Below are 12,660 nucleotides of genomic sequence, written 5' to 3'. Positions count from 1 at the left end.
GTTGATATTGTCAATAATGAGACATAGATTAAGAGATTCTTTCTAATTTTATAATGAGTCTCAATTAATGTTTTCATACACGGACATTGCAACTAGTAGCATGAAAGATTAAAGAATCATTTAATATGCACAAGTTATTACGTAATTAGAAAATTAATTAATCATGTATACACAACTAAATATGATCATCACACAAGTTTCTTATTTATTACAATCTCGTTAAGGGTCTCAAATCATAATAAATAAGAAATATAATTATAATAATAATATAATATGCATAACCATGTTATTAAAAATCTAATATCGATAGGATACTCAAATATAATTCTTATTGTATCGGCTATTCTTTTTTTAAAATGCTTCCTTTATGGATTAGTTCTTTTATCTATATAAAAAAAATATCTAAACATATCTATTTCTTTATATTTTTACTTTTACGTAAAAAGTCTATTTTCTTGAGTATGTCTTAAATTAGTATTAGATTATTACTCGATTTGTTCTTCTTCTTTTTTCTCTTTACAATGAAAACAATCACATATAATGATAAATCATGACTATATTATAAGTCAATAATAACAATATATTGTATATTATATAAATCCTATTAATAATAAAATATTGATAAAATATTAATTATTATTAATGTAATATAAAAAGAAAAATTAAAGAATACATCAATATACAAATTTTGCATAATTGTGTACAAGTTTAAAGATGCAAAATCATTAAAATTATATTATACAAGATGTAATATAACATAAAAATGCACAAAAGAATTAAATAGTAAAGAATTTAAATGATTATATCAACAATTAAAAAATATAATTTATGAATTTTTTTAATCTCAACTTTTAAGACTCAGCTAATAATAGTAAAATTTTATTAAAAAAGATAAATATTTATTATATTTTTATAACTTCAATATAATAACTATATACTTTTTTTATAAAAAAAATTTATTTGTGGATGTTTAAACTCAGTCTAAAGGGTTAAGGTTAACAAAATTCATAATTTATTTTATATCTATGACATATTAACATATATACTAACAACAAAAAATTCAAGATTAAATTTCAAGTATAAATAACTAAACAAGCAATTTAATCTCAAATTAATTGATTAAATTAACACAATTTTTTTTCATAATTTATACCAAAATTTAAAAATAATGAATTTAGGCATTAAAAAAAAAATTTGTAGTCTAATCACACAAATGACAATGTGTAACAACATAACTCAATTTTTTCAAAAAAATTGGGTTGTATGACCCACGACTTAAACTCTAAAATTCTCCCAATTAGAGTAAACTATATGAAACGAGATGAATTTTACTTTATTTGTAATTAAAAATAAGTAAAAATCCTCAATTTATAAATTAATGCACTATGTAAAGAAAAATCAAAATTTATACAAACTATGCTAAATACATATTCATGAAATTTTTAAGTTTCTTGTTCGTCCAACATCATCTAAGTGAAAATTAGTACATTTTACTAAGATCTCGAATGAAAAAAATTTTATTCTTGCAAAAAAAAAAGATGAAATTCAATAAAATTTTGATATGTTAGTCAAAATATAATACCTAACAAAAGCACACAATCAATTTTAAAAATTGTAAAATTATTAACAATTTAGTCTTGAATAATTATGAAATTTACAAGTTTTACATACCACTAGTGTATAATAAAAAATTTCAAAATAACTATAAAGTATATCCTTTAAAACTTTGATACCAATTGTGAGATTATTTAATTATTTAAATTATTAATTTTATAATTCAAATAAACAAATTATAGTATACTCCTTTTGATTTATTAAGAAATGAAATTAGATGTTTGTGCATGTCATCAAATTGTTAAGAGTCCTTCATTGTTTCTTGTTTGCAGTAGAAGATTGAGACTGAAAGAATGAAAAACTGCTCTATGTCTAATGAGTCTGAAGAGAAAATGTATCTTTCCTTTTCTTTAGCTTTTAAGAGTATGGAGCCAGCATCAGTCATGAGATCAGAGACCTCTCTCTGGTATTATAAAGTTGAATAGTTTAACCTATCACAAAACTCTCCTTACTAAAGTCTAATAATTATATATTTATTAATTAGTTTAATATATATTTAATAAATATCATAATTAATATTAATAATTTAAAATATATTGTTTAAATAATTGATTACTGCTAATTCACAGTTAAATAGGATAAATATTAATATAACAAATCATTGCTCCAGTTTCATCGGTTTAAGTAAAGTTTGAAAAGTGGTAGTAAAATGAACAGTAGTTGATTACTCTAAATTTATATAATTTAACAAAGACAAATATATTGTATACCACAGCCCCACTGGAATGCTTGATACGAAAAATTTCCAATGGCACCTTTCAGATCTGCACTGTTATGGAAATACTCTACAACTTAGTACTACACCACCTGTTTGCCAATACGTGCCTAATCAAGTTCTCCATCATCCTCACTATCCTCTGAATGTTCAACATCATCTTCTTCATCTTCACTACCCTCAACATCTTCTCCTTCCTCATTGTCCTGCATCTCATCGTCACTTTTTCCTTTGCCACCAGCTTTTCCTAACAAAAATCAGAAGAAATGTTGGTTAGTACAAGAAAGGAGAGGAAGGGGAGGTATGTGCAAATACTAATATTTCTTTGACAAAATACGCAGACAACAGAGCTTAAAATGAGAATTTGATGATTAAAGGAGATGAGGAAAAGCAAAGTGCATGAATGAACGTGTGAGAGTTCTTGATGAAGCAAGGACTTTTACAAGAATATATGCAAGAACTTATTTAATTTGAAGATAAGAGGTCTCTGTCAAGAATAGCTCAATCTAAAATGAATATCTATTTTCATCTATGCCTTTAATGAATTTAGACAGTCAAACATTATTGTGGTATAATATTTCATTGATTTCTCAAAATAAAAAAAAATAAAAAAAGCAAATTTACTTGAGGACAAAGTGTAGGATGATGTACCGTATTCACTGAAGAGGACTTCACCCGAACACAGTCCCTTCTCTATCTTAACTAGTTGAAGAGTCATTCTGGGACCAACCTCTTGAAGTTTGACAGCACTTTTTGTAGAAGCACGATTAACTCTACCAATATCACTAGACAAAGTCACCGTTGCTGCTTCTTCATCTGCTTCACTTTCTGATCCATAGCCAGCCCTTGCAAATCAAAAGTAAACAACAAGGAGAAGCAGAAAAAATAACGTGATTATTCTTTTGTATATATAACACAATTTTAGTTCATTTTTTAACTAATTTTTCTTTATCTGATAACTACTTCACACATAGAAATAGGAAAAATACAAGAGTTCAAGAAATATTTCACTAGAGAAAAATAAACCATTTGGCCAAAATTATATATTAATCTTAGGTTTAAATACATTTTAACCACCTCCAAATAGGGCGTATTTCAAAATTATATATTGATGTGGTGGTTTAGAGTGAAGTGGATAAGAGAGATCGATGGTGACGTGACAAACTGTTAGTCATGTCATCATTTAACTGATGGAGGTTAACGTTAGGTATAAATTTGAAAGAAGAAAAAAATTAGTTAGGCATTAAAATGAAAAAAAAAATTATGAGATAGTTTTTTGAATTTATCCCTATTTGAAGGTAGTCAAAGCATATTTAAACCTTAATCTTATGTTTTCTACTGAGTAGTTGAGAAAAGAAATGCTTCCGGGAATTGCTTGCCTTTCCACGTAAACATTTAGCACTAGGCATCGAGGATGTTCATCAAATCCTAAAATCATAAACAAATATATCTTCCCTTCTAGGGCAACCTAATATATGAACCTCCCATAAAAAGCAAAATAAAATATTCACACACTCAGATGATCAAGACAGACAAAGAGTTACACCAAAAAACAAAAGAGAACTAACAGCTAGCTGGATAGTTTTCTGTTCATTACATATCTCAACACACTGAAATACCATATCTGCCTATTTAAAGAAGGATAAAATGAAAACTTACAAAAATAAGCAAGTAACTTACTTTGTGACAAAATCACTAACATCTTGAAGATTCCTTAGATCAGGCACTTGATGGCTCTGCACAAGTTTTCTTAATCTGCGTGAAACACCTACAGGTTGTAGTCTAATGGAATAATGCCGAAAATCAATGAGCTTAGTGTCTTTGTTGTAATTAAGCAACAAGATCCTTTGGCAAGAAGAGAGCTTAACCTGAAATAACAAATTGTGACATTAAAATATGAGGGACTTGGACGTCAAGTAAGTCATTGATGTGTCTAACTCACAGTTTTGACATCAATTGTTGGAAAAATATTCTGAAACATGTTAGTTGTAAGCTGTAGAGGTAGATCTCCACTCACAAATCCAGAAAGCACAATCTAGAAAGAAAACATGGAGACATCAATCTTGATTAAATAACAAAAGCACAAGTTAAATATTAATAGTTACTGTATAATATGCAGTAAACGATTATATATTTCAGTACCGTACTTTCAATTGGTTGCAAAAGTTATATATTTCCCATTTATATACAATCACTAGCAGTTAAGGAATAAGATAAATTGATAATTACATGAGAGTGGACATCACAAAGACATTAAACAAATTCTTGCTCAGTGTAATAACAATTAGTAGCATACCAATACATACTGACTATCTCATCAGTCTTCAACTTGATAAGGATAAAAGGTAAGAAAATAATAAACAGTCCCTTTCTTGCATTCCATTAGCAAACTTTAACTGGTGATAATAACTGCATGAGTGGCATTTGAATAACAAATAATATTTAAACCTAGTAGTAAGCGATCCGCCAAAGCAACCAAAATATTCCTTGGTGAATAGGGCAGTAATCAGTTTTGAAATTCCATTTTACTATCTAAATTTTAAGAAGCTGCAATGTTTCAGTTGCACTTGAGTATGAATAAATACTTTACCAAAGCAGAATTTTTAAATAGATCTTTCGGGCACCGGGGACGCAATTGAGATTGAGCAATGTCAGCTGCAAGAGAGTATTCATGTATCTTAAATGTAAGAGTAGGTCCTTGCGGGGTTGTTGCAACCCTCAAGTAAGGTGCAGTTGCAGTTTTTGACAATATGAAGAAATGTGTGACACCCATAGGCCCAGCAACATTGAGAAAATCTTTCAGATTATTCCGTTTCTTTTCCTGCAAAAAGAAGCCATAGTAGAATATAATCAATACTCAACACCATGTTAGAGTAGATGCAAACACAAAAAACCAACAACCAAATTACCACTAAAACAATGTATCATTGTCTTAAAAGTTCAACAAAACATGAACAAAGGAAAAAAAAAAAAAAAAAGAAGAAAATTAACCAACCTTGAGGCTGAGAGCAGTATATGGCAACATTAACTTTCTGAGATCCATCTGAAGCTGTTTGAGAGAAGCTGGCAATTTTCCTCGTGAAAACACAAAACTTTTGGGAATCTTCTTTCCAGTAATAGGATCCACTGTGGGCTGCTGCTGCTGCTGCTGCTGCTGCTGCTTTGGCTTCTTCATGACAAAAGACCTCTTAAACCCATGTTTCTGCTTCCTCTGTTTCATTCACAAGGTTCAGTTCCAAGCACAGAAAACGATGCAAGTTCGAATTTTTTTAGTTGGGTTTGGGACAAAAATGAATAACAGCCAATGCCTAGCTTAGACAATATAAACTTAAAACCAACACAGAGTAAGGGTTCGTCATCCTTCGTAAAGGTAACAAGAATCGAACAAAGAAGAAGAAGAAGAAGAAAGAGATAGAGAGGGTGAGGAGAGCTTACCATGGTTTCGCTGCTGCCGCCAAGAAAGGGTTATGTGTTGGCCACTGCGGAAGAGAGAGCAATCGCTGTGAGGGTAGGGAAATAAAATTGCTTAATTCTTTGTTTTTTAACGGTAAATAAGATTGTTTAATTAAAAATAATTAAATATTTGGTTTGTGAGATTATGATACGGTAAATTTCATCGACTACCAGCGTGTTAACCCTATACTTCTCTTGTTTTAAAAGTTATTTTCGTTTTTTCACATCTTGTTAAATCACCCCAACATCTGAAACTTTCAATATAATTTATTAAATCATAATTATTTTATATATAGAGTCCATTTAAATTATGATCAAAATCGATTTTGGTGAAAATACAAATTTATCACTGTCATTTTCTTATATATAATTTTTGTAAATTATAAATACATCCGTCTGTTAGCACATGTAGAATCGATTGTTGGCTTTTTAAAAGGAAAGCAAAGTGACAAATAAAAATATATAATATAAATCGTGCCATCATAATATTATTTTTCAGAAAGATTATGTTAGGAAGTTTGTTTAAACTTTTAAAAATTATAATGTGTCAAAATATTTGTTAAAAAAAACTAAGAGTATATTAAACGTATATTTGAAATTTTTTTTAAAAAAAGTAATAGTTTATTTCAAAAGATAAACTAAAATAAATATTTTTAAAAATAAACTGAACTAAATATATCCTAATATTTATGCATGTTAATATATTTTACTCAATACTTAGAAATAATATTTTAATTAATTATCATTAAATTCCTTTAAATATTCTGAATTACATACTTATTAAAATAGTTTTAAAAAAAATAAATCGAATATATTAACCACCTTATATAATATGCTTTAGTTGTGTAAGTTGTTTGTTCGTTTTTTTTTTTTTTTTTTTTTGCAAAATGTTAATTGATAATTGGATTTATGTATTGGATGTTATTAAAAGGCACCCCTAAGTGAACAATGTTCAAATCAAAGTAATCACTTAAGTAGTTCATATTAAATTTTTATCCCCATGCTTATTTCTATTTTGTTGTGGATTAATGTTAATAAATTATTTTGAATTAGTAATTAGATTATCAATAATATCAATTATAATAATTACCAGATCACAGTAATTTAGCTTATAATTTTATAAAATATTGTAGTAGATTTTTAGAAGGATAGTCTGATGTAGATTAGACTATTCATATATATGTCACTTGAGGAGTTTTGCTCTCGCCTACTGTAACATCTCTTGTTATTCTATTACGTAGAGATTTGTTTTGCATATCAGATAGAGCGCAATATACTATCAACAAGCCAGTACACTTTTTTTTTTGGCGCAAGGTTAGGCTTTCCACACACAAAATATATTTTTTTGGTGGAAAGCCTAACCTCTCCGCATATATACAATGATTGCCACAAAATATACTAAAGATAACTAGAAATATGGTACTCAGTTTTACCATTGACTTTGTCAGTCACAAGAACTTCAACGGAACTTGTGGGCTTATCACATAAGCACTCAAGTAAGTATTTGGTTAGTTAATGAAAAAACTTATGACATTCTTATTAACTCGTATAAACTTAAGTTAAATTTTTAGCAAACTTTCACGATAAAAAATTATCAAATAAGTTTAAGCATGGGGTCTTACACAAGACTCCGCGCTCCTCCCTCACCATGTTCTCATAACATATAATTATGTATTCAAATGTGTCTTATATAATCTATAAAAGTTATTGAAACTGTATTCTGCTTCTGCAGTACAACATATGCAGCATAAAATTGAATTTTTAATATATAGTAACATGGCAATTACAATGTTACATTGACATAATATAGCTCTCTTTACAGTAGTTGTAAAGACTGTTTCTAGATCTCCACATTTTTGGGCATAACTGCAAGGAGTCGATTTGACCCAGAGCTCTCTCGACAGTGATGAATGCTAAGCATGGATATGTAATCTGCTACAAAATTGCAATCGAGTCGACAAACCTACAAAATTACATATTCAAAAATCAGAAGACCAAAACATTGAGGATGACCTTAAACCAATGTTCGTTATGAAGGGATCACGATCCTATGATTGCAGTCCTTGGTAAACCTTGCATGCATTAATTGACCCCCAAAACTAATGATGACCAACCTTCAGATAACATATTCCTGACAGTTGAAGCTACTATTTCAGATTTACTTCATAATTTGTCTTGTCTGGTAAACCAATATATTTCTTCCCTCAATTTTTCTTCTCTTACAACTTCTATCTTAATGTTTCTTTTATTTTTCTGCACCCCCCCCAATAAAGTAAACCAGGGAGATGGGGAGGTGCTCTGCGGGCATCTTCAGCTTCTAACATTCAATCACATAACAAATACAAAATTGTACAGGAAGTTAGATGATGCAGATAAACCTACAAGTGATATTCAAAGATATATGGCTTATGTCAACCAGAATCAGGAGGGGATCGCCATTTACCATGTTGAAAATCAACTCTATCCAAGGTAGCGAAGCAAGACTCCATCATTCCCCAACACAAATCCCTTTTTATCATCAATAAACCTGCAGCAAGTAGACCATTTACAACTGGAATTTACTGATAAAAGTTCTATAACCTTCAAAACACTATTAACTAATTCTTATAACTCCTGTATACTTTATGTCCAGAAACTTTCTTCGTCCTGTTCTTTTTCAACAGCATAACAGATAACGGTTTACGCCAGTCAATTGCATCTATAATAAACTTACAAAGGTGTATCATTCATTAAGATAGATGGAAAATATCAATGCAGAATATATTAGCAGCATGAGGAGCCTGGTGTGGTTTGGAGGAGAGCTCTTCCAAGTAAATTTGTAGTTTTAAAGTGTACACAAATAAATGAGTATAATTATATAAAAGGTTTAGTAATCGTTAGACTGACTTCACTGAGTATAAATTTGCAGCAATGCTGTCAGCAGCTTTGTCCCGGATCCATGACTTTCCACCATTAGTAGTTCTCAAGAGAATACCACTTCCGCCTGCTGCCCAAGCCTCGTCCTGTATGCATAATTTAGCAAATTTTATATATAGAAAAATGGTTTCAGCATTTTTGTCTACTTTTTAAATGATTCAGTATCGCAAGAACTAAAGAAACAAAAACCATAACAAATGATTTATTTCTTTTGGAAACACAGTGACAATTGTTACATGCAAGAATTGGTTCATTAATTAAGCAACTCTCTGGATGCAGGAAAATCTTACAGTTGAACGATACCCCACATCAAGAATGCCAAAACCCCGGCTTTGAACAGGAACCTCCTCAAATTCTTCAGTTATCTAAAACAATAAGTAAGTGTCCCCATTAACAAATAAGATAAGGGAGAGTAAGTAAGTAGTCTGCGAATGTAAAACAGAGAGACGGAAATGCCCCAGTAAAGAAGGGAGATAATATTCAAAGCCAATTTAAAACTTAAGAAAGAGTTAAAAGACCCTGAATGACACTGTAAGGAGTGAAAAGGGAGATTATTAGTCTCACATTCATGCACTAGAATGACATCCCCAGAATTGCTTACCCCTGTGCCCTTGCTGAGATAAAGGCCACCTCCACGAACAAGAAGCCACAGACCACCATCAGCTCTCCATCCCATGTTCTGGATTCTTCTGGCAACTGCTCTATTATGTGGCTGCCAGAATGGCTGAAAATAAAATAAAATAATAATCAAGAAACACTATGAATGCAGACAAACCCTCAATCAAGATGATTATTGATGACTAAATGGAAAAACACATAATCTATACAAGCCACCGTTGAGATATAGGTTCCAAGGACGAGCTAATGCATTGTTGTAGACTTTAGAAACATGATGCCAGCAGGTTTTGTCCGTTAGAATTTTTTCCTCAGGGGGTCTATACTCCTATCTATGGCATCAGCTGGATGAAAAAAACCTTCTGACGAGAGTGCAAGAAAAGTCTAGGGCATGCGCAGTACGAAAGTTTAGTACATTACTTAGCTTAGTTATTGGGTCTTACATCAAAGCAGACCCAGCGTTAATGTTCCTAAGAAGATTTTCATTTAGGAAAAAACTATTATGTAAAAAGATTATGTCATCATATCTCTGCACGTTGAAAGAGACGACAGTAACAATTTATTAGTTTGGCAATTCAGCTACATACAATTCGTTCTGCCAGACCACTTTATCGCTGCTTCATTAGATTTACACATCCATGAATTCATTTTAATTGAATGCTTTGGCATAATTCAAATGCCAGGGAAGGCGTACCAAAAGTACAAGTACCAGGCAAGTAGAAGCAAAAGTAAACGTCATCATGAAGTAAAAGCCTCACCTGACCAGGCTCCCAGGTTAAGTAGAAATTGCCACGACTCGAGACAGCAACATACCTTCCGTCTGGAGAACGATTGACAGTATTGAAAGTTCCAGTGTAGTAGCTAGCACCACTAATACCACTAGAAACTGTTCTGAAGAAGCAACACAGATAGTTAAATGTCTTGATGTATATGACAGAAAAAATAAAATATTTCCAATACTGGCTAAAGATGACACAATGAATGAATTTATCCTCACTTCTCAATTTAAAATTCCTTAAATAGCAATACCCGAGTATACATAAATAGTTAGACGATGCATTCATGGAAAGTCACCTATTAAGAGTAGCTGACACAGTTTCCTGGACAGCAGCCCTCCAATTGTAGCCTCTGTTTGCAGTAACATAAATTGCACCTTCATCAGTCACCATCTCTGCACTCTTCTCACCGGTTGCCTTTATGTATACCTGCAAAGCAATACATTTCAGTAGAAATTTTACAATTAGACACGTAAACCTAAAGAAGAAACCATAAACCATGTAAAATAAATAAAACATGGCTCAAATACACATTTAATCCTTATGGTCGACACTTGTTCACGATTAAGAAAATTAGTCTCTGTATTTAAAAACTTACTTTAGGACCTTTTTACGTTTTGATCCCTTATAGTTATAACATTGTCATAAAAAACTACTGATTATTGAGTTGCGTTTTTCAAACTATTATAACACTAAGGACAAAAACATAATGCTCGTACAAGAAGTGTAAGTTTTATAGATACTCAAGACTTATTTGTAAATAAATTTCAACTGTTGGAACCAAATGTGTTTCTCAACCGTAAAACATTATAATATATATTATAAGCAATGCATAACCATATCCCCTGGAAGTTGAGCACTGAGAGGCATCCTTTCCCAACTTTCTCCAGCATCAGCAGTGTACAAAAGAATCGCAGGCTTTCCAACAATCCATCCTTCCTTGCCTTTGAAGCTGATAGAATTGAACCTATAGTTGAAATCTTCGTCTTCAGCAGAGGGAATTGAACGCGGAGCCCAAGTGTTTCCTCCATCTTTTGTCTCCAGAATGGTTTGCCTCGTTCCAAGAAGAAAGCCTAACACACCAACGCCATTCATTCATTCAAACAAAAACTGCATAGCAATGTAAGTTGTGAACGAAGAATACGAACCATACCGTGGTTGGGGTCGTCGGGGACAAAAGCGATGTCGAGAAGCACGACGCCAGGGTCGATAGGGAGGTAAACTCGTTCCCACTCTGAAAGCGATTCCTCGGACCTTGCTAACTGAGGGAGAGAGAGCGAAATAGCGGTGGTTTCGGCGATGAAACTTCTTCTGCTTCTGGATAAGTGGGGAAGAGAAGAAGCTTTTACAAGGAAGGTTCGATTTCGAGTGAGAGAGAGAGACTTGTAGGGAAGAGAAGGTCTGAAGAAGGAGGTTGAATCAGTGAATGTGAATTGCAGAGTAGCCATTGCAAGTTGGAAGCACTTTTCTCTCTCTGCCTTATCCCAACGGCTTCGCCGGTGAATGAAATGATTGTTTTCAAGCTCTTCACAACCACTCACTGGATCATAATAAGCTTAAGTTATTATTCTTATTATTTTTACTTTTTTTTTTATGAATGTTCACTCATGCCCCATTTTTAAAAAATAAATACACTTTTAAGGAATTTATCCTCTGCTTTTTATAAATGACATTCTCACATTTTGATAATTTTACACTAATAAATAATGAAGTTAGTGAATTATTTTAATAAAATATAAATTTATAAAATATTAAGAAAATTATAATTGTTAATTAAAAAAAAAGTGTACAATATTTTTTCAAATGACTTAATTATATTTTTTTATTCTTATAAATATAAGTTTTTATTTAGAAATTGATTCTTGCTGTTAATTTTTTTTTGTTGAATATTATACTGATTGAGAACTATCTCAGTACTTCATAGAGTGACGTGTTAGTCTTGAGATAATCACAATCAACTTAATATGTCATATTATTTATTATTTTTATTTTTATTTTTATTTAAAATTAAAATTTGTAAATAACTCTCCACCACCCCTGTCTTACTCCTTTTCTCCATGGCCCTCCAACATGCACCATCACTCCTCCCCTTCACCCGCACACTCCCACACACATCAATACTCTTTCTTCTTCCTCTTCCCCACACTCTACCTTCTTCATCCCAACCCCAACTTCCACTCCCCCCCTTCCTCCAACCCAACTCTCCCACTCTCCCACCCCCTTTCGCCCCTTCTTCATCCCACATTCTTACTTTCTGACATTTATTTCTTATTCTCACCCTTCTCTATCTCCACCAGCACCCCTACTACCTTCCAAAACCGATTGCAAACCCGTGCAGCCAATGGAAGCTAGTCTCGTGCCAACTCTTGCACGTCCGCTACCACAGTAAGACATGGTTGTGTGTATCAGATTCTGTATTTGCGTGTTTGCATCTTCCGTGGTTTATTTTTCTGTTATGTTTGTTCTTCTTGCTGATTATTTTGTTTATTTGGGTTTATCATTTGCTTGATTGTTGTTATGTATGTGTCAGTGAAGCTTAGTCGTCGTGTAAATAATCTTCATTGCTCTTGT

At 31.8% G+C, this 12,660-nt stretch overlaps 2 protein-coding genes across 3 annotated transcripts; both read right to left on the bottom strand.

The window, feature by feature from the left end:
* Positions 1 to 2,187: 2,187 nt before the first annotated feature.
* LOC113865375 (peter Pan-like protein) lies at positions 2,188 to 5,882 on the bottom strand. Its single transcript, XM_027499871.1, has 7 exons — positions 5,765 to 5,882; positions 5,325 to 5,540; positions 4,920 to 5,150; positions 4,272 to 4,364; positions 4,010 to 4,197; positions 2,981 to 3,174; positions 2,188 to 2,576 (listed from the first exon to the last, which is right to left on the bottom strand). The coding sequence occupies exons 1-7, from the start codon at positions 5,765 to 5,767 to the stop codon at positions 2,440 to 2,442; spliced, it is 1,062 nt and encodes a 353-aa protein (XP_027355672.1). The 5' UTR covers positions 5,768 to 5,882; the 3' UTR covers positions 2,188 to 2,439.
* A 1,481-nt stretch (positions 5,883 to 7,363) lies between these two features.
* LOC113865374 (photosystem II stability/assembly factor HCF136, chloroplastic) lies at positions 7,364 to 11,633 on the bottom strand. 2 transcript variants are annotated; one of them, XM_027499868.1, is made up of 9 exons: positions 11,243 to 11,633; positions 10,927 to 11,162; positions 10,388 to 10,518; positions 10,072 to 10,204; positions 9,300 to 9,422; positions 8,989 to 9,063; positions 8,669 to 8,784; positions 8,226 to 8,309; positions 7,364 to 7,745 (listed from the first exon to the last, which is right to left on the bottom strand). In XM_027499868.1, exons 1-8 carry the CDS (start codon positions 11,535 to 11,537, stop codon positions 8,243 to 8,245), a joined length of 1,176 nt encoding a protein of 391 aa, XP_027355669.1. In that variant the 5' UTR covers positions 11,538 to 11,633; the 3' UTR covers positions 7,364 to 7,745; positions 8,226 to 8,242. The 2 variants fall into 2 exon arrangements, with proteins under 2 accessions (XP_027355669.1, XP_027355671.1); XM_027499870.1 differs by lacking the exon at positions 7,364 to 7,745 and adding an exon at positions 7,803 to 8,099 and having other exon boundaries at positions 11,243 to 11,622.
* Between the last annotated feature and the right edge of the window lie 1,027 nt (positions 11,634 to 12,660).

This window comes from Abrus precatorius, unplaced genomic scaffold, assembly GCF_003935025.1.
Source record: "Abrus precatorius isolate BTA unplaced genomic scaffold, Abrus_2018 Scaffold4, whole genome shotgun sequence".
NCBI classification, from domain to species: Eukaryota; Viridiplantae; Streptophyta; class Magnoliopsida; order Fabales; family Fabaceae; genus Abrus; species Abrus precatorius.
Note: the sequence above shows the minus strand (reverse complement) of the source record. Positions and strands in the feature narration are given on the sequence as shown.

Coding starts and splice junctions, on each gene's coding strand:
- LOC113865375 (XM_027499871.1), bottom strand. Junction 5,151..5,324: donor ATACTGCTCTCAGCCTCAAG/GTTGGTTAATTT, acceptor TTCTTTTTGCAG/GAAAAGAAACGGAATAATCT. Junction 4,365..4,919: donor TATTTAAAAATTCTGCTTTG/GTAAAGTATTTA, acceptor TTTTCTTTCTAG/ATTGTGCTTTCTGGATTTGT.
- LOC113865374 (XM_027499868.1), bottom strand. CDS start 11,537: ATGGCTACTCTGCAATTCACATTCACTGATTCAACCTCCTTCTTCAGA. Junction 11,163..11,242: donor CCCCGACGACCCCAACCACG/GTATGGTTCGTA, acceptor TTGGTGTGTTAG/GCTTTCTTCTTGGAACGAGG. Junction 9,423..10,071: donor TAACCTGGGAGCCTGGTCAG/GTGAGGCTTTTA, acceptor TTTTATTTTCAG/CCATTCTGGCAGCCACATAA.